The sequence below is a fragment of the Papaver somniferum genome, chromosome 10, assembly GCF_003573695.1.
Source record: "Papaver somniferum cultivar HN1 chromosome 10, ASM357369v1, whole genome shotgun sequence".
NCBI classification, from domain to species: domain Eukaryota; kingdom Viridiplantae; phylum Streptophyta; class Magnoliopsida; order Ranunculales; family Papaveraceae; genus Papaver; species Papaver somniferum.
In genome coordinates, this window is record NC_039367.1 from 66044099 (window position 1) to 66065742 (window position 21644).

At 41.2% G+C, this 21644-nt stretch overlaps 1 protein-coding gene across 1 annotated transcript; it reads right to left on the reverse strand.

Annotated features, from left to right (window-relative positions):
- Nucleotides 1–9917: 9917 nt before the first annotated feature.
- Nucleotides 9918–10950, reverse strand: LOC113315730. Its single transcript, XM_026563986.1, has 3 exons — nucleotides 10824–10950; nucleotides 10527–10666; nucleotides 9918–10406 (listed from the first exon to the last, which is right to left on the reverse strand). Exons 1-3 carry the CDS (start codon nucleotides 10948–10950, stop codon nucleotides 9918–9920), a joined length of 756 nt encoding a protein of 251 aa, XP_026419771.1.
- Nucleotides 10951–21644: the final 10694 nt, after the last annotated feature.

Below are 21644 nucleotides of genomic sequence, written 5' to 3' on the forward strand. Positions count from 1 at the left end.
TTTTAGCCCATTCCACTTTATCATAGTGAATCCTCACACAATTCACTGTTGATCTTACTGTGAATTCTCCACTTAAAGTGCCAGTCCGTATCCTTTTATCCTCATTACCTTATATCACTGGTAACCTGGCATGCCAAGCCGTGCAACCTAGGGCCAAAGCCGCCACACGCGCCATTGGCATATGCCGTGCAACCCTTACAACCTGGCATGCCAAGCCATGCAACCTAGGGCCAAAGCCGCCACACGCACCATTGGCACATGTCGTGCAACCCTTGCAACCTGGCATGCCAAGTCGTGCAACCTAGGGCCAAAGCCCCCACACGCGCCATTGGCACATGCCGTGTAACCCTTGCAACCTGGCATGCCAGACCGTGCAACCTAGGGCCAAGGCATACCACATGCCATTGGCACATGCCGTGCAACACTTGCACTTTGGCACTTCCACCCGACGTGCAACCCAGGGCCGAGGCATGCCACACATGCCGGAAAACCCTTGTACTTTGGCATGCCATGCCTACATCAAAGGCCACGATTCCTCTTATGCAAAATCTCAACCGTCGAAAGTCGCCACTGAGCCAGTAAGTCTCTCAAGCTCAACTTATCGAACACCAGCGACATGCTACATGTTTTCCACAAAAAACACTCGAGATATCAAAACGTATGTCACAAACTAGGGGATGCTCATTAGGATTTTGGTTTGGCGGTCTACAGCGTGCGACATACACAAATGCCCGTTTCAAGAAAGTTTAATAAGAATAAAACGGTTAGTAAATGCAGGAAGTAATGGAGAAACACTCTTTCATTATGGAACATCAATTCCATCAAATTCCATCAATACCAGGTGTTACCACCTCTTCCCATTTAACTCACCCGTTTCTTTTCTTACAGGGCCAGAGTACGTTTCACTTGGACTTGTATAAATAGGTTTTACCTATTTCCACCAAGACACAAGTTTTTGGTCAGGGAAAAAGACAATACTCAGAAAGGCAACTCTTGCTAGCTTTCTCAAAGCTTTCATCTTCTGATACAAGTCAAGTACTACTCTTCCAGAACTGCTCTGGTCTCGACACTCTCTTCGCTTCCCTCCCTAAACCGGCCCTTCTCTTCCTCTTTGTGACCGAAGCAAATACGGAACGACCATTTCTTGGTTTAGGCCAGATTTGTATAGATTGATCTCTCGAATCTAAAGTACTCCCGTGCAGTACATTTGTTTAGGGTTTAGATTTGTTTCTCAGCCACTCACCGAAATTACCAAAATCAGCAGAAACGGTTTTTGCCCATAAACAATTGGCGACCACAGTGGGAGATTGATCTCTCGGTTGCAATATCAGATCCCAAGTTTCATTCTCAATTCTAGATTTCAAAGGATGGTCGGTTTTCAGACTGTCTGTACAAACTCAGATCCCACCCAGACGAATGGTGAGTTTTCTGCTTCAGCTAACGGCACAACCAATGGAGAAATTCCAAGACTGGTTGATCTGGCACGAGCTCAGGAGATCCATACCAAGAACATGGACCTGATGAAGGAATCAATTAAAAACATACTTGACTTCCTCATCAGTTTGACGTCGGAATTAAGTGACTCACGCTTCCCAGAAGATCATGTACCAGGGACTAATATCCCAGACGAGCATTCTCAGATCAATGGTTTTGTCACTAACTGGAAGCCAGTCAACCAGGAAACAGCCTCACTAGTGGAGAACTTATGCGAACTGCTGCACCTCTCCAAGGATCAGCGAGTAGAGACATTCTCCGCTATCAATCAGATAACATTGAATGCATCTCTGGTTCCTTCACACGCGGGGACTCCGAGAACACCAGAGATATCCATCAACAATATTGTGTTCACTGATGACGACATGATGGTAAAAGAAGGTCATAACCGAGCCTTACACGTCATGACTCTCGTCGGGAACACGGAGTTCCGAAGGGCACTCATCGACACAGGAGCATCCTCCAATGTCATCATTCTCGGAACGCTCAAAGCTGCCAGGGTGCGGCTTAACGAAGTCATACGGCAACCTACTACGATGACATATTTCGAAGGTAATCAAACCAGCACGTACGGGTACATCAACTTGGAGTTGAAAGTAGGACCAATCCTATCCAATGTGAAGTTCGAAGTGATCGAGAAAGAACCAGATTACCACATGATACTAGGAAGACCATGGCTACACGACCACAAAATCATTCCTTTAACATACCACCAGTGCCTAAAACTGTGCTGAACGGGGAAGTTGTCCGTATCTCCGCATCATTATCTCCCTACGCGCCGATCTATTGCGTAGAGACGTTTGAACCAAAGAAGGGTTCACGAGACACGACAAACAAAGTTCACAGCTTTCTGCTGCCGAAATGGACGTCGATCAAGGAAAGCGATAAGTCGACATCGCTCCACGAAGAAGTCCTCCCTCCCACCATCTCCTCGGAAGGGAAACTCGCCAGTCTTCCTCTGCCAGGCCAAGGCATAACCCACGCCCGCACCAAGCGAGGACGCGCTTTCACTGCAAGTCATGACAGAAAAGGGAAGACCTCGTATCGCCACCACTGTTGGAAATTAACAGGGGAGACCACAACCCGGTCTCTACGCCCAATAGAATGCTTTCACAATAACCAGGAGGAAATTCCGGACGCACCTCAGCAGCTGCAGGACAGAACCGACTCGACCACGGACGAACTCGAGACTGCCAATATAGGGAGCGAGGAGTCTCCGCGACCCATCCTGATCTGCTCGGCTCTACACTCTGCGGAACGCTCGAAGATGGTCAACCTACTCAAAGAGTATCAAGATGTATTTGCATGGACATACGAAGAGATGCCTGGATTAGATGAAAAGCTAGTCACCCACCATCTGCACATAATACTCGGCTCCAAACCATTCAAACAACCCCCGAGACAGTTCAGACATGACGTGGAAGAACAAATTAAAGTGGAGATTCAGAAGTTGTTAGCCGCTGGTTTCATCAAACCCATTCACCATCCCACCTGGTTGGCTAACGTCGTACCCGTAAAGAAGAAGAATAGACAGATCAGATGTTGTGTCGACTTCAGAGATTTAAACAAATGTTTCCCTAAAGACAATTTCCCACTTCCTAACATCGACATGCTATTAGACGCTACCAGTGGGAACGACATGTTTTCTTTCATGGACGGGTACAGTGGCTACAACCAGATAAAGATGTATGAACACGATGCAAGTAAGACCGCTTTCCGAACTCCTCTCGGAAATTTCTACTATACCGTAATGCCTTTCGGTCTGAAGAATGCTGGCGCCACCTACCAACACGCCATTACTACCATCTTCCACGACATGATGCACAAATAAGTCGAGGATTATGTAGATGATGTGGTGGTTAAATCAAAAACTCGAGCGACCCATCCAGAAACGCTACGACAAGTGTTTGAAAGGTGTCGCGAATACAAGCTAAAGATGAAGCCTTTGAAATGCGTCTTTGGTGTCTCTTCAGGGAAATTCTTAGGGTTCCAGGTAACAGATGATGTGATTAAAGTCGACCCAGTCAAGACACAAGCTATTCTTACGATGCCACCGCCACGAACCGTGAAAGAGTTCCAGAGTTTCATGGGTAAAATAAACTACATTCGCCGCTTCATACCGGGACTGGCACAGCTTGTCACTGCATTTACTCCTTTACTAAAGAAAGGGGCGAGCTTTGTGTGGACTACGCTTCAACAGGAAGCATATCATAAGATCCAACAAATGCTGTCCTCCCCGGCCATCATAAAATCTCCTGTACAAGGAAGACCGTTGTGTCTCTACACGGCCTTCAGCGATACTGCTGTTGGAGCCCTCCTCTCTCAAGGAGACGACGAAGGGATCGAATATCCCATATACTACTTCAGTCGAACATTAAAAGATGCTGAACTCAGATACCCCAAAGCGGAAAAGGCGTGTTTGGCTCTAATCCATTCCATCCAGAAGTTCAGACACTACCTTCTCTCCAACAAGGTGGTGCTGATATCCAAATCTGATCATGTAAAGTTTCTCCTCTCAAAACCGGCCCTGATAGGGAGACCGGCTAAATGGATCGTTCAGATGTCAGAATTCGACATAACATGCGCTTCCCCGAGGGCTATTAAGGGACAAGTTGTTGCGGATCTGTTAGCAGCATTCCCAGGAGAAAATACTGCAAAGTTACGCGAGGATCTCCCTGGAGATCTTCCAGAAGTTCTTCTAGTCAAAAAAGAGGCATGACTACTATTCTTCGACGGCTCTGCCACCCCTGATACTGGTAACGGAGAAGCAGGCCTGATTCTGGTATCCCCTGCTGGTGAAGTCTTCTCGTATTCTTTCAAGTTAGATTTCCCTTGTACCAACAACTCAGCGGAATATGAAGCCTTCCTCATAGGACTATCACTGTCTAAACAAGATGGAGCCACACGTTTGGAAATAAGAGGTGATTCCAAACTACTCGTCAACCAGATGAACAGAGTATACGCGCTAAAAGAATTAACATTGGCGCCATGCAGAGCTGAAGCACAAAAACTGCTAAACTACTTTGCTGACGCAACCATCACACACGTCGGTCGAAATAGTAACAAGCACGTTGATTTTCTAGCTACACTAGCATCAAAACTGCAGTTCGAAGGATTTGAAGAAACCCTGACAGTGAAAAGGCGAACCATAACTTCCACATGGCTTTCGCAACCTGAGAAGACCGGGAACGATGACTGGAGGACTCCTATTATCCAAGAGCTCAACAACTCACTTTCCCAGGGAAAGGTCAGTCTCAAGACTTTGCGAAACTTCTTTATGCTTCAAGGCGTTCTATACCATCGAAACCCAGACAGCTCCCTGTCGAGATGCCTCGGAAAGGAAGAGGCGCAACAACAACTCGACCGCGTCCATGCCGAGGTCTGCGGGATAACATCGGTAGTAACCCTCTATCATCGTTTGCAACGACTTGGTTAATATTGGCCAGAAATGGAGGCTCAATCTCGATCGCTTCAGAAAACATGTTCCAATTGCCAAGCACCACCATATCAGTCAGAAGTCTTCAATGTTAATCACGCTGGGGACTGGCAGAGGCCATATGTCGGCTACCTCCGCGACGGCGTACTCCCTACCAACAGAGAAAACGCGACCAAGATAAAACAGGGATCCAAGAGGTTTGTGTTCCATAACGGGATTTTATATCGCAGAAGTTTTGGAGGAATTTTACTGCGATGTTTGAACGAGGCGGAAATCCCGGTCATGTTAAGAGAAATGCACAAAGGCGAACACCAAGGGAAACAAAAATTGTTTCTTTAAATACATGAGAAATACTACTGGCCGACCATGGAAGATGACGCAGCTGCTTTCGTTCAGAAATGTCGGGAATGCCAGGTCCACGGGAACCTCATCCACGCGCCTCCGACACCCCTGCACTCAATAAGTAGTCCATGACCCTTTTATAGCTGGGGACTTGACATCATTGGGAAGATCAATCTGCCATCTTCAAAGCAGCATGAATACATAATAACCGCGACCGAGTACTTTACCAAATGGGTCGAAGTTATCCCATTGCGAGGAACCACCGGAGCCATAATCGCGGCGTTCATCAAGGAACACATCATCTGCCGTTTTGGCGTGCCTAAACACATCATCACCGACAACGGCACGCCTTTTGCTAACAAACAAGTGCAGGAATCACTCGAGATATACGGTATTAAACAAGTCTTCTCTACCGTATACTATCCTTAGGGAAACGGGCAAGCCGAAAGCACCAACAAGACTTTGATTCTAATTCTCAGTCGAACGGTACATGAAAACCCCAGAACTTGGCATGAGAAACTGCCAATGGACCTATGGGCATACCGAACGTCTCCAAGAAGCTCCACCGGCGCTTCTCCTTATTCTCTCGTCTACGGTATAGACGCGATCCTCCCAGCTGAAATCAAAATCCAGTCGGCCAGAATTGCCGCACCAAGTGGAGTTCAATGGGATGAAGCTGAAACACTGAATGCCAAAATAGAGGATCTAGACACCATATATTCCAGAAGATTCAAGGCAGAAGAACACGCACAAGCGTACATGAACAGAGTTTCCAGAGCATATAACCGAACTGTGAAACCCCGGGTTTTCCAAGCGGGAGATTTGGTGCTAAAGACTGCTAAACACATAGAACAAGACATATCTGCACCAAAGTTTTCCCCCAAATGGGAAGGGACGTATATAATTAGAAAGGCGTATGACAGTGGGTACTACAAGATTATCAAGAAAGATGGAGGAAAGCTAGAGGCAGCCATCAACGGGAAGTGGCTCAAGGCATACTATGCCTAACCACTATCTCGCAACATGCTACACCAGGGCACGACAATCCAGGAACCATTTCCGCTTTCTTTTCATTTTCAATTATCAAGTTTCGATGCAACCTCAACAGATTAATAAAATTTCTTTATTTCTCCAAAAACAAGTACAAAAAAGAAATAAAACACCCTTACATCTCATAACATGAGTCATAAAAGCCCATCCAGTAGATTGTAATCCCTAGAAAGCATCATCTTTAACCAACTCTGATATCTTTGAGTCCTACTTTTCAAATTCCGGATTGACTCTTGAACCTTCTGTGACTCCATAGCCAAAGCTTTCTCCTCTTCCAGCATAGCTTTCGTAGCAGGGATCACACCAGCAAGAATGCCGGCTCTGTCGACTTTCACAATATCAAGACGATGTCGCAACCAACTGACGTTGAACTCCAGAGATTCACAGGTAGACACCAATGTTCTCCCACTTTTGAATGGCCGATTCTGCGACATCGCGGATAGACATACTCTCCATTTCGGTGACCATCGGCAAGAGGCAATTCACTGTGGAAACTAGAGCAGACGAACAATACTTCACCACGCTCCTGGTGGCAATGCGACCATATATCCTCCATATCCTCGTGTAAAGACTCATGAATTATTTCCACACTAGGAACCCACCGACGTTCCGGTAGTTGGAGGAAACCTCATACGGGTCCCAAACGACGAACCTGCATTGGGATACTCATGACAAGAAATTCCTAAATCGGCATTCTCCAGATATGCAGCAGTTGATGGGATCGGGTTTGAAAGAAGAGGGGTGACCAAACCATCTTCATCAATGATGGTAACGCATGCTCCGACAGGATATCTCTGCACATAAGAAATTTTTTGTCATTTATCGGCAAACAGTGAAACATATGTTGATCAGTAAAAACATACCGGTATAATCTTCTTGACCCTAATGATCCCGGTTTAGGTACTGTTACAAGAGTCAACCCTCACACATTTGTCCAGAGAATCTAGCCGGTTCGAAGATGATTCACTTCTGGTCGACATAATGAGGAGAGCAGACTCAACAAGGAGAAACATTTTTTTTAAAACTGGGAAGACGACGCAACTTCACCGGGCATAAATACTGGGGAACCCTTAAAGAAGAAAAGTAGAAGTGACGGGTGTAACGCCTCCAGATTTTGAATGAGGAAAGAATTCCCTGATTGAATCCGTGCGTGAAGAAGGGCAATCGGACCCACAAGAACAAGTCTTGCCGCTCCCAAGGCATACGCATTTCCGTGCCAACACCAAGCCAGCCATGCTAATCCACGCTTCCCCTTGCCAGCGCCACGCTCTCCCAAGCGGCCCACGACCATTCCAAGCCCATTGATGCCAAGAAGTCCCTTTCATGCCAAGTCTATGCTAGCAGCTCCGCCTCGCGTTCCAAAGCCTGACCCTAAAAACACCTAGTCATACTGGGATTTGTGCAAAGCTGTCAGATACGAGGATTGTGGATTCTTACTTACATCTCGAAAAAGGTCAGACAAATCTCCTTGGCCCACTTTAACGACTTACTGTCTCAGTTCTATCCTCGTTTGTCACCATCTTATGCATACCTCGCAACAAGGCCCGTGTTCCAAGCTAAGCAGGGGGCTTAATGTTGATGGTGGTTTTTGAACAAAGGGTAAAACCGTAAAACCTCACGTATACCATGACGTCACCAGTGACACTAGCACATTTATTAGAACATTTAACGCGCTTACGTAAATATCACCAGGGTACCCTTTTTCAAATACTAAATTAGGGTTTCGATGCGCGAAACCCTAAATTCACACATATCGCGCAACCATTACGCAAAAAGCATGGCAAACATGCCAAATGCACGCACCGTGCAATCATCGCGCAACATAGCAATTGCACGTACCGTGCAATCACTGCGCAAAAGCATGGCAATCATGCCACTCACACATGTCACGCAACATGCCAAATGCACGTACCGTGCAAACATCGCGCAAAACATAGCAATTGCACGTACCGTGCAATCATTGCGCAAAAGCATGGCAAACATGCCAAATGCACGCACCGTGCACTCATTACACAAAACATAGCAATTGCATGTACCATGCGATCATTGTGCAAAATATGGCAACCATGCCAAAACTACAAATAACGCGCAACCGTTGCGCTAAATATGGCAACCACGCCAAACCGCAAAGTAACACGCGATCATCACGTTAACCATGCCAAAAATCCAAAACACACGCCATTGGCACATGCCGTGCAACCCTTGCAACCTGGCATGCCAAGCCGTGCAACCTAGGGCCAAAACCACCACACGCGCCATTGGCACATGCCGTGCAACCCTTGCAACCTGCCATGCCAAGCGTGCAACCTAGGGCCAAAGTCGCCGCACACGCCATTGGAACATGCCGTGCAACCCTTGCAACCTGGCATGCCTAGCCGTGCAACCTAGGGCCAAAGCCGCCACACGCGTCATTGGCACATTTCGTGCAACCCTTGCAACCTTACATGCCAAGTCGTGCAACCTAGGGCCAAAGCCGCCACACGCGCCATTGGCACATGCCGTGCAACCCTTGCAACCTGGCATGCCAAGCCGTGCAACCTAGGGCCAAAGCCGCCACACGCGCCATTGGCACATACCGTGCAACCCTTGCAACCTGGCATGCTAATCCGAGCAACCTAGAGCCTAGGCATGCCTCACATGCCATTGGCACATGCCGTGCAACACTTGCACGTTGGCACTTCCACTTGCACCCGACGTGCAACCCAGGGCCGAGGCATGCCACACATGCTATTTGCACATGCCGTACAACCCTTGCACTTTGGCATGCCGCGCCTACATCAAAGGCCACGATTCCTCTTATGCAAAATCTCAACCTTCGAAGGTTGCCACTGAGCCGACAAGTCTCTCAAGCTCAACTTATCGAACACCAGCTACATGCTACATGTTTTCCACGAAAAATACCCGAGACATCAAAACATATGTCACAAACTGGGGATGCTCATTAGGGTTTTGGTTTGACGGTCTACAGCGTGCGGCATACACAAATGCCCGTTTCAAGAAAGTGTAATAAGAATAAAATAGTTAGTAAATGCAGGAAGTAATAGTGAAACGCTCTTTCATTATGGAGCATCAATTCCATCAAATTCCATCAATACCAGGTGTTACCACCTCTTCCCATTTAACTCATCCGTTTCTTTTCTTACAGGGCCAGAGTACGTTTCACTTGGACTTGTATAAATAGGTTTTACCTATTTCCACCAAGACACAAGTTTTTGGTCAGGGAAATGACAACACTCAGAAAGGCAACTCTTGCTAGCTTTCTCAAAGCTTTCATCTTCTGATACAAGTCAAGTACTACTCTTCCAGAACTGCTCTGGTCTCAGCACTCTCTTCGCTTCCCTCCCTAAACCGGCCCTTCTCCTCCTCTTTGTGACCGAAGCAAATCCGGAACGGCCATTTCTTGGTTTAGGCCAGATTTGTATAGATTGATCTCTCAAATCTAAAGTACTCCCGTGCAGTACATTTGTTTAGGGTTTAGATTTTTTTCTCACCCACTCACCGAAATTGCCAAAATCAGCAGAAACGGTTTTTGCCCATAAACACCCACAAACCACTCTCCTTCTGCAGTGAAAAACTTTTCTCTCATAAATACTGCTCATTCTTCTTCAGAGTTCAAAATCTTCCATAACAATTTCATCAATAAAGCCTTATTTATAACACTCAACCTCTTCAAACCCAACCCTCCTTCTTCCAATGGAGCACATACTTTATCCCACTTTATAGTGACCATCTTTCTTGTTGAAGGATCACCAGTCCATAGAAAATTTCTCAGCATTCTTTCACATGTTTTGATTACACTAGCATGCCACTTATACACTGACATATTATAAATTGGAATGTTGTTCAAAACTGATTTCACCAAAGTGATTATATCCTTGAAAGCCAATAACTGACCCACCCAGCTTGATAGTCTATTCTGTAACATTTCAACAACCCCCCAAATAGTATCTGGTCTTACCATTCCTGGTTTCAGTATCACACCTAAGTACTTATCTGGGAAACTGGAGAGTGGAATTTGAAACTCTTTTGCTATTTGCTGCTTTCTTAAATCTGTAACTCCTCCCAAAAACATTTTACTCTTCATCTGGTTGATTACTTGACCAGAAGAATCTTGATAATTCCTTAGAAAATTTAGAACTGAGAGTATATTCTTCTTATGTCCATTAAAGAGAATATGAGTTGGCTGAGCTCCTCATATGTTAACCATTGGTACTATATTCTTGTCCTGTACTAGTTTACTCAAATTACTACTTAGAACATCTTCAGCAATAACAAAAAGAATTGGTGACAATGGGTCACCCTGTCTCAATCCCCTACTAACTGAGAAGAATCCAACTGGCCTCTCTATTAACCAGAACTGAGATTTTAGCTGACATAAACATTGTATGTAACCATGATATACATTTTGCAGAAAATCCAAATCTTCTCATTACTTCCCATAAAAACTCCTAGCTCAAAGAATCATATGCTTGTGTGATGTCTAGTTTTAACCCCACATTACCTCCCCTTCTTTTAATATCCAGCTCATATACCATCTCAGAAACAAGCATTATTTTCTCTTGGATACACCTTCCTTTTACAAAAGCTCCTTGTTGAGATGAAACAACTTTCTCTAGCAATCCATACATTCTTGATGTTATTATTTTAGTAAAAATCTTGAAGCTGAAATTGCTGAGGCCAATAGGTCTATACTGATTTGGTTTCCTTGCACATTTCACTTTTTGGAATTAAGAAAAGAAAGTTAGAGTTCATACCCCTAGGAATAAATCCATTGTTCCAACAATACTGTATTGCTCTTATCACTCATTCCCCTATAATATCCCAAGAAAATCTATAGAAAAATCCAGGAAAACCATATGGTCCTGATGCACTGTCAACATTTAGAGCAAAAACTTCCTCTTTAATTTCTTGAGCTGAAGGAACAACTTCTAACATCATAATATCTGCTTCAGTTATTACAAAAATACCCTCAGCAAAATCCACCTCTTTAATCTTGAATTTGTCTTCAAAATGCTTCTCCAAGTAATTTGCTATCATATTAGGATCTGTAATAATATTACCTTCTTCATTTTCTAATTCTGTGATTGAGTTTTTTTTAGCTTGCCTTATTTTTATGGAAGTATGGAAAAAATCTTGCATTAGCAGCTCCATTTTTTAACCAATTCACCCTTGCTTTTTATTTCAGAATAACTCTATGTTGTTCTGTGATTATATCTTGTCTACCTCTGGCACACACCAAATTATTTAACAAAGAGATATTACTAGATTCATTGTCAGATAATAATGCAGCTTTCATCACCTCTTGCTCAGCTTCTTGCATTTTTACTCTAACATCTCCAAACACATTCCAATTTTATTCCATGATTTTTATCTTCATTAACTTCATTTTGTTCATAAAAATATAAGCAGGATTGCCATACATCTCTTCATTCCAAACATCTTAAACTACCTTCTTAAAGCTTTCCTCTTCCAACCAAATTTTTAAAACCCTGAAAGGTATATTCTTTGGCTTATGAACATTCAAAACAAAACTTAATAAGGGGCTATGATCTGAAACTCCCCTCACTCCAACCTTATAGCACCATTCTGGGTAAGTATCCAACCATTGCATATTATATAATGCTCTATCTAAAGTACAAACTATTCTTTTACTTCCTTCTCTATTATTGCACCAAGTAAAATGCATACCAGTTTTTGGAGCTTCCGTAAGACAACAAGCATTAATACAATCATGAAAATCCTGCATTGCCACTCCCAATGGAGATCTTCCACCTTTTTTCTCTCCAGTGCTTAGAACTATGTTAAAATCACCTATTACTAACCATGGTAAATTCAAAAAACTTATCCTCTCCAGTTCCATCCATAACTCCCTCCTATCAATAGCCAAAGAATCAACATGAACTCCTGAAACCAGAACTCCCCCCACATCTACTGTAATTACTTGTTTTGTAATTGAAACCACAGTTGGTGTAGTAATAGAAGCACTCCAAAAAATCCAAATATTCCCTTTACCTCCATTCACAGAATTGTGTATAATCATGTGATTCATCCCTTTTAATTTAAGTAGTTTATTATCTTTTGAATTCCATTTATTTTGGGCTCCACCACAAAACACAAAGTAGGACTAAACTGTTTCACTAAACTTCTGAGTTTGTCTTTGGATTTATTTCTTTTTAAGCCTCTGACATTCCAGTGAACTATCTTCATTTAGATTTAGAAGGTTGAGAAGAATTTGGACTTCTCATTCCCTTTTTCTCTTTAGCTAAATTAAGACCAACTTGTCTTCTTGTTGTAATTAAAATCGAGGGCTTTTGCTTAACCACTTTTTTTATCACCTCAGAAATCCCCACTTCACTCATACCAACTACTTTCACCATTTGAGTTGTTGAAGAACTACAAGAAGCAACATCTAAAATTTTACTCACATTAATAGGAGGAATATCCTCACTCTCAATTCCTTGTAATACATGAAACTTACCAGAATGACTCTTATCAACAGAAACACACTCCACATTTTGAATTATGGGAGGGATAATTGCATCAACAATTTCATCTTCACATAATTGCTCCTCAATCACTTTTTCCCTGTCTTTTGGAGTAAAGCAAATATGAAAACCTTCCTTCCTTGTCTCTACCACCTTCTTTGGCTTAACCTTCCAAACATTCTTCTGCTGCACCAGATTAATATTCTCCTCCTTATCTACCTCCTTTCTTTTTGATCTGCATTCAGCTACCAAATGCCCCACCGCATCATAATGATTACAGAATTTAGGAATTTTAGGAATTCTAATTTCTTGTAAGAATCCACCATATTTGGTTTCAACCCAAACAATGCTAGGAATTGGCTTCAGAAGATCAACTTCCACCAAGACACTAGCATAGTAACCAATCTCTCTTCTTAAAGTAGTTTCATCAACTTTTATAGGTCTCCCAACATCTTTACCTAATTCCATAACAATTTTCTCCTTCCAGTATTTAATACACAACCCAGGAAAATGAACCCAAACAAAATCTGTTGAAGCTTTTTGATTTGCAGGAATAAAATTAGCTTCCCATTCTCTAAGTTGCAAAGTCTGAAACTCAACCTCATAGTAACCACTCCAAATAAGTTTCTTATCAATATCATTTTCCATCTTAATTATGAAGAAACCTTTACCTAGTGGTATGAATTGACATTTACCAGTAAGATTCCATTGTTTTCTAAGAACAGACTCAACTGTTTCCATTTTCAATTTCACTAAATCCAGTCTACCAATAAGGCTATATTTTCCATTCGCTTAAACTTTCATCAATATCCTCATCAGAAATATAAAGAGAAGGATGCTCACCTTGTTTCCTTCCTTCTTAAGAATTATTAACTCCCTTCGACGAAAATTTTGAAGCAGATCTCAAAACATCCATTTTAGGTACAGATTCAGAATTAGAACGAGATTTATTTAATTCAGACATCACTAAAACTAAAAATTATTAGAACAAACACCAATCATTAGATCTGTAAGAATCAATACCTTGACTCTAATAAATTTCTTTGTTGAATTAATGAAAAGTTCCTCGAAATCGAAGAAAAATTGACAAAAATTTTCGACTGAGTCAATCGCCGACTTGCAGAGCTCTGAGTCAGCCGATTTTTTTGTTTGGTTGTATTATGAATTATCACTAATTACTCATTTAATCAAAAATGACTTGAATCAAGATTAAAGCTAATTCCGATCAGATTAAACTGAAAAATCTGATCAAAATCGAACCCAATCATCTAATCAGAATCAAATATAAAAGATGAAATTCTTATTTGATTTTATTCGAGAAAAGATAAAATTTTGTTGTAAATTTTTAGATGATTATAATGTTTATGATCATAAGATATTGGTTTCGATTTTAGAAGTTTTGAGAGATTTTTTTTAAATAAATAAAATTGAACTAGGGTTCTTCAGTTTTGGAGAAGATAAAGTTCCTGTAATACGACCGCCCCACGTGCAATATCAACATGTACAACCACCCATATGTTTAATATTAACATGTACAACCGCCCCAACTGAAATGTCAACATTTGCATACACCCTGCATGTCTAAGAAAACATTCAATCTATTTTTCAGATTTGAGACATCATTCAACAATCATATATCCTTGATTACTAAATCAAATATGCAAGTGATATCATTCTGGAAACTAGATAAGATTTTCTAAAACTTTTAAGTTTCAACCTAAAGCTGATTCATATGACAAGACGACTAAAAGCGAGTCTGAAAGCTCAGAAATACAAACAATATCTTTCAAAGAGGAACTTCAAAACTTTAAGTTTAAAGTTTTGTATGAACTTTCGAACTCAATTTTAGTCATTTTCCCATATGAATCATCTTTAGGTCAAAACTTAAAAGTTTTAGAGGAAATTTTCTAGTTTATAAAGTGTTATTATTTATGTAATTTGGTTTACTAGTCAAGAACATATGATTGACTAAACGAGGCATTCAAATCAGCAAAATAGATCGAAGGTTTGTCGAGACTCATATGGGAGGAATGCAAATGTTAGCACTTTGATAAGAAATCCAAATCTATTTGGGATTCTTAATCGAAATAAGGGTTTGAAAGAGGGGTTCAAGAGGTTTTGTTTCCGTTTTTCCTCAATCAAGTTATGTTGTTTTAGGAATTAATTTACTTTTGAAAAAGGAATTTGTTTTAAGTTCATACTAGTTATAGAATTTAGTTTCCTTTTACGTTCTTTCCTTAATTTCGCGTGAGTTAAATGACCTATATAAAGAGGTATATCGTTATTAGTTTTTCATATCAATGATAATAAGTTCTAAGTTTCTTCTGAATTTTATTATCTTCCTAGACTATTCTTTGCTTGCCGCAGATAAGAACCATTAAGTTCTTATCAATTGGTGTCAGAGCATGTCTTTCTTTGGTTAAAACTGGAAAAAAAAACAAGTAAGAACGGAAGAACAATTGGGAGATCTAACAAAAAAGTTGGGAGAAGATGACAATAAACCAAACCTTGTTAATTGAGAGGAACGTCCAGCTTGTGGAAACTAGATAAATTGTGGCTTGTAAGACAGTAAATCAATCTAGTAAGTACTAGAGCACCGCTTTGTCGAACGCGCAAGTTTTGATATCTCAATCTTGTTGTCAATATTTAGATGAACAAAACTATACCTTGATTCCTAGTCTACTAAAGTAAAGTCTAGGAATAGGGTTAGGGTATGGTAGTTGAGTATCATACACCACTGAACAACCCTCGAAGATTGAAGACTGAAAAAAAAACCCGAAGACATTTGGATAACTTCATCGACAAAGGGGTATGTGAAGACTGAACCATCCTATTTGTTAGATCACTGCTCGATCGAACTCGCAAGCGTTCCTATCTCAAGCTTGTTTGTCAAGTTTAGTTGTCAAAACTATAAGTCTTGATTTCTAGTATACTTATAGCTATGTCTCGGATTAGGATAGAATGTGTAGTTGGCATTTAGACTTCACGGTGTTCATCGATTGAAGACGAAGAACTACTAAGGGGAGATTTAGAACTTCATCAACAAAAGGTATGTGGAGAGTTGAACTCATCTATCACTCAGAAGTCTATTTCTATTCTGTCTCCTATTGAGACAAAAGTCGTATAGTGGTGTGATGATAAAGATGCACACAATATGCTTGCAAGTATACAAGGTCAATATTTGTAGTAAAAGAGTGAATAGGGGTTTGTCCACAGGGAGAGGAGCATATGAGAAGTTTTCCTAACTAAGATGTGTAATAAGCTAAGGGCAGGCAAGGTTTCAGGCAGAGAAATAAGAACACAAGGTAAGGCAATAGAGAAGCAGGCTAAGAACCAAAGCAGGGAAAGATAAGCAAAGAACCAAAAATGCAGGGAAAGGAAATAAAGAAGCAGTTAAGAAAAGCAACAAACAACCAAGGCTTGGCAGCCAAGGGCAAGAGGCAGGATTGTGTTCAGTGCACTGACTTCAGTGCACAATAGTTATAAAATGCAAGAAAATGAAAGGCAAGAAAAGTAACAGGTGATACAAGCATACAAGACTGAAATTAAAAGTGACTGAAATTAAGATTGATTAAAAGAGAAGTGGTGGGCAAGCCAAAGCATATGATCCACCTTGTATCCTAATCAAGTGACATGGTCTAGGTTAAGTTCAATCCTAAGCATACAACTAGAAATGGAAGAACACCAACTTGCTCACAAGTCTACCCCTAGCATTGGCTGTCTTTTGACAGTACAGCCAATCACAGGCTCTATGAACATTGACATCTCTCATTTGCACAATCAAAGCATAGCAACAGGAAGTAACTATCCTAGCTCATTCACACTTGACAGTGCACAAGGCTTCACTGAGCCTTGGCCTGAGGCTGATTAGCTCATGCTAACCATGAAGTGGCAACATACATACACTAAATGAGATAAGTTAAACACAGATTGCATCATAACAAATAACTACAACAGAAGCAATTTGCAACTGTAAACATACAAGTGCTAAAAAATTTAGTTCATAAAATTTTTCTCCAATTCTCTACTGGCTAGTCCAGAGAGGTAAATAGTGTCTTTCTAATGCTTCCCCCAACACCAATTTATACCCATTACACAAAATTAGGTTTTCCCCCAATTTTCCCCCAAAATCAGTGAAATTAGGTTTTGCAAATTACCTAATTTTATGGCACAATTCCTCCCATGTGCGACGACCCATTCTTCCTCTGACTCCCCTCATGCTATCCACGCCTCCAATTGCTTCATCTATCAATCTAATTCACCAAATCCAATCCTAACAGTGAAGAGGATGGTGGAGTTGTTGAAATAGCTTAATAGGTGATAGGGGTGATGATAGTAGTGATGGGTTGCGGTTGTTGTGGAGAGTTGGTGGTTTGGTGGCTGTTGCAGGAGGGGTGGTGACGACAGGGAAGAAGGTGGTGGTGATGGTGCGGCAGGGTATGGCTCTGCAGAGGGGGTGAGGTCGATGGAGAGGAAGGAGGAGATGTTTGGTTGAGGTTAAATGGTTCGGTTGCTAGGGTGTTATGCGAGATATCAAGGTTCGATGTCCAGCGAAGGTAAGCCGCTGGATGCGAAGATGGTTGGTAGATCTAACGGTAAGATAAGAGATGAATCGATGCAACCGTTGGATTTTGAAACACAACGAAGTCAACGGTTTCAGATGATGTTAGGTACTGTAGTGTTAAGCGGAAGTATCAAACTTTGATGCACAGCAAGGGAGCGACCGTTGGATTCAACTACCATCTAATCTGAAGGCTTGGAATTTCAGCGCTGTGGTGCTTGGCAGAGACTTCAGATTTTGATGCTCTATGAAGGAGCGACCGTCGGATGCTTCTGAGAAATGATCTGATGGCTGAGAACGGAGACGCTTTTGTGTGTAGAAAATGAGGTTGTGCGCACCATTCTTCGCGGTTTCCTTGCGTAATTTCTCCCGGCTTTTCACTACTTTTCTGCTCTTTTCGCTCCGCGACTCATCCGAACTTTATTTATTACCTAAAAATGCAGAATTAATTAATAAAAATATTTATTCTTGAAAACAATGAAAATACAGAATATGGGATAAAATGTAGAATTAATGCACAAAAGATGAGTTAAAATGCCAACAAAAAGGGATAAATATATACAATATTTGGCACTCATCAAATACCCCCAAACCTGAATTTTACTTGTCCTCAAGTAAAACAAAACTAAGGAAATCCTAACTATACCACTGTCGCTGGTCTCTCGAATGCATTTAGCGTATGCACTAAGCCTTTTAAACCACTAAGTGTCCCTAGTGGACGAGTGAAGTCTCGTGAAGGTTTACCAGAGGTGTGCCTACAAAACCTAAGGACAAAATATAAGCTCAGATTCCATCAAACGTGACATGTGCAAAACAGTTTAGCTCACAGCAAAATGGAGATGTCAATCTAGCTATCGAAGGCACAATCCTAGCACTGATAACAAATAAGGACATGTGATAAGAGTGTAAAGTGTATCTACACATGTGTAAAGAAAGATCTGAAGTCATGACTACTAATCACCAAGAGATAGTTTCTCAGGCTAAGAACTGAGGTCGAAATCTAGCTAGCTGTCCGGACTTTACGAGAATTGTGAATGAGTTGGAGGTATTTCACAATTACTCGCGTTGTACATCAATGGCATACACCCTCCTTGCTTATTACAACGAAACAACAAAAGATGACTATTTACATGACTCTTATTTACATTGACAAATCTCTTTTTATTTTTGGAACAAGAGATGATGGAATTGATAAATACTTGATTTTTTTTGTTTTTTTTTTTTTTTTTTTTTTTTTTTTTTTTTTTTTTTTTTAAGCAACTGTATAAGGAAACACTTTTGATAAATGTACAAAAGGAAATAAAAAATTACATGACACTTTGCAAGAGGTAGCCCTTTTTGATGCACCCAGTTAAATTCGATGGTTGTTTTTCTTAATGTAACCTCCACCTTCTATCCCAACCAACCAAAGAACAAGCTAGTCAAGTTTCGTTCAGTATTCTAAAGTGATTGGCAATCGTAACTTCCTATCAAACACCTTGAAGATCGAGGCCATACATGTATTGGTAGATCGTGCGCGTGCAAATTTCTATCACAATGTGAATTGTGCTAGAATCAGGGTGCCTAAATATCTAGACTAAGACTCCTAATAAAATACATATTTGCACAAGAGTCAACATTTCAAGGTAAATGAGCTCCATTTTTATGATTTTTCATTTTTTAATTTTTTTTTTTTTTCAATTTGATTTTTCAATTTTTTTTTTTAATTTTTCAATTTTTTCAAAAAGAAGAAGGAGTTTTGTTTTCAATTATAGCATATTATCGTGGTATCTACTCTATACCCCCAAACCTAAACTAAACATTGTCCTCAATGTTTCAAAGTATGGAAAGAATTATAAAACAATATATGAAAAGGGACATGCTGAGTAGAGTAAAAGGAGAGAGAATACCCGATTGTACGGTGGCAGCTCGATTAAAACTCCGTTATTCAAGGCAAAAATCCATCATATTAGCAGTCACAATGGATGAGCACAAAATATACACAAAAGGAAATTTAACTAACACATTATCTACAAGAAAATTTTGGTTTTTAATGGGATTGGACTCTTTGGAAAAATTTGGTTTTGTCGGGAAAAAGAAAAATTTTGGTTTTTAGGGAAACATTTGGAAAACAGTTTGGTTATTAGGGAAAAAGTGGACCAGTTTAGTCCACATAGACTGGGTCCTCCAGGTTGTTTCAATGTCGGGTGGAAATGGCTCAAGGAATGGCTTTAATCTCTGCCCGTTGACTTTGAAAACGTTCTTGTTGGAGACATCCTCCAACTCTACAGCTCCATGAGGAAAAACTGTGCGTACTAGGTACGGTCCCTTCCATCTGGAACGCAGTTTTCCTGGAAAAAGATGTAATCGGGGGTCATACAGCAAGACTTTCTGACCAGGAGGAAGGATTTGCGCAGAATACGCTTGTCATGAAATATTTCATCTTCTGCTTGTACAGCTTGGCACTGTCATAAGCCTCATTTCTCAATTCTTCCAACTCGTTGAGTTGAAGTTTCCTTTGAATTCCAGCTTCGTCCAGAAAAGTTCAGCTCTTTGATTGCCCAGTAGGCACGATGTTCTAATTCCACAGGTAGATGGCACGGCTTTCCATACACTAACGATAGGGGGACATGCCAATTGGTGTCTTATAAGCTGTTCTATAGGCCCACAAAGCATCATTCAACTCAATGACCAATCTTTCCTGGACGGGTTGACCGTCTTCTCCAGAATGTGCTTAATTTCCCTATTAGACACTTCACTTGTCCACTAGTCTGAGGGTGACGGAGTAGCAATCTTGTGAGTTATGCCATACTTGCGTACTAAAGACTCAAAGTACTTGTTACGAAATGTGAACCGCCGTCACTGATGATAGCTCTAGGGGTACCAAAACGTGAAAATATGTTCTCTTTAGAATGAAAGTACACCTTGTGGTCATTTGTTCTGGTTGCTATGGCTTCTACCCACTTAGAAACGTAATCAACTGCGACTAGGATGTACAACTTGCTGTCAGACATGGGAAATTGACCCATGAAGTCTATCCCCCAAACATCAAAAATCTCCACAATCAAAATGGGGTTATAACCGGAAAAGCCATCTAGAAAACAGTAGTGACTGTGTCCAGACACACGTTCTAGCATTTGGTCAAAGAAAGGGAGCGGGAAGTGATCCTTCCTTGTTACTGTGTTCAACTTCCTGTAGTCGATGCATACTCGCCATCCTGTGATTGTACGAGTAGGGACTAATTCATTCTTGTCGTTCTGAACAACAGTAATGCCTGACTTCTTAGGCACAACTTGAATGGGACTAACCCATTTGATATCGGGAATTGGGTATATGATACCTGCATCAAGTAGTTTCAGGATTTCTCCTTTGACTACATCTCTCATGTTAAGGTTAAGTCTCATTTGCATTTCCCTCGATGGTTTGGCATTCTCTTCAAGGTTAATGTGGTGCATGCAAATGGTGGGACTAATTCCTTTGAGATCTGAGATGGTCCATCCTAAGGCCTCTTTGTGTTCCTTAAGTACTTCTAAAAGCTACTTTCCTGTTCCGTGTCTAAACATGATGAAATAATGACAGGTAAAAGTATCAGAAGAACCTAGGAATCGTACTTCAAACGTACTAGGCAATGTTTTCAATTCAAGCTTGGGTGGCTCAACAATGGATGGAATAAGCTTGGAATCAGAGAATAGGGTGGTTCCACTTCATATTTCCTTTCAGTGATGTCCATTTGAGGTACAGATTCGAGCAGAGATAGGACGTCACTACAGTATGCATCATCATAGAAATCAGGGTTAAAGTTCTCCATACATGCTTGAAAGGGGTCGACGGATAGAATGTTAGTCAACGAATCTTGCATTAATCCTTCAATCATATTAACTTCATGCACATCATCATCATCAAGATTCACAGGTTGTTGACTAATATCGAACACATTCAATTCTACCGTCATGTTACCAAAAGACAGTTTTACACTCCATTCCGACAGTTGATGATCGCGTTGGACGTAGCCAAGAAAGGACGTCCTAAGATGACAGGAATGTGACAGTCTGGGTTTTGTACAGGTTGAGTGTCTAAGACAATGAAGTCTACGGGAAAATAGAATTTGTCAACCTTGATCAAAACATCTTCCACCACTCCACGAGGAATCTTGACAGATCGGTCTGCCAGTTGTAGAGTGATAGATGTTGGTTTCAACTCCCCAAGACCTAACTGCTCATAAACAGAATATGGCAGTAGGTTAACACTTGCACCTAGGTCTAATAACGCTTTATTGACCGTGTGTTCTCCTATAGTG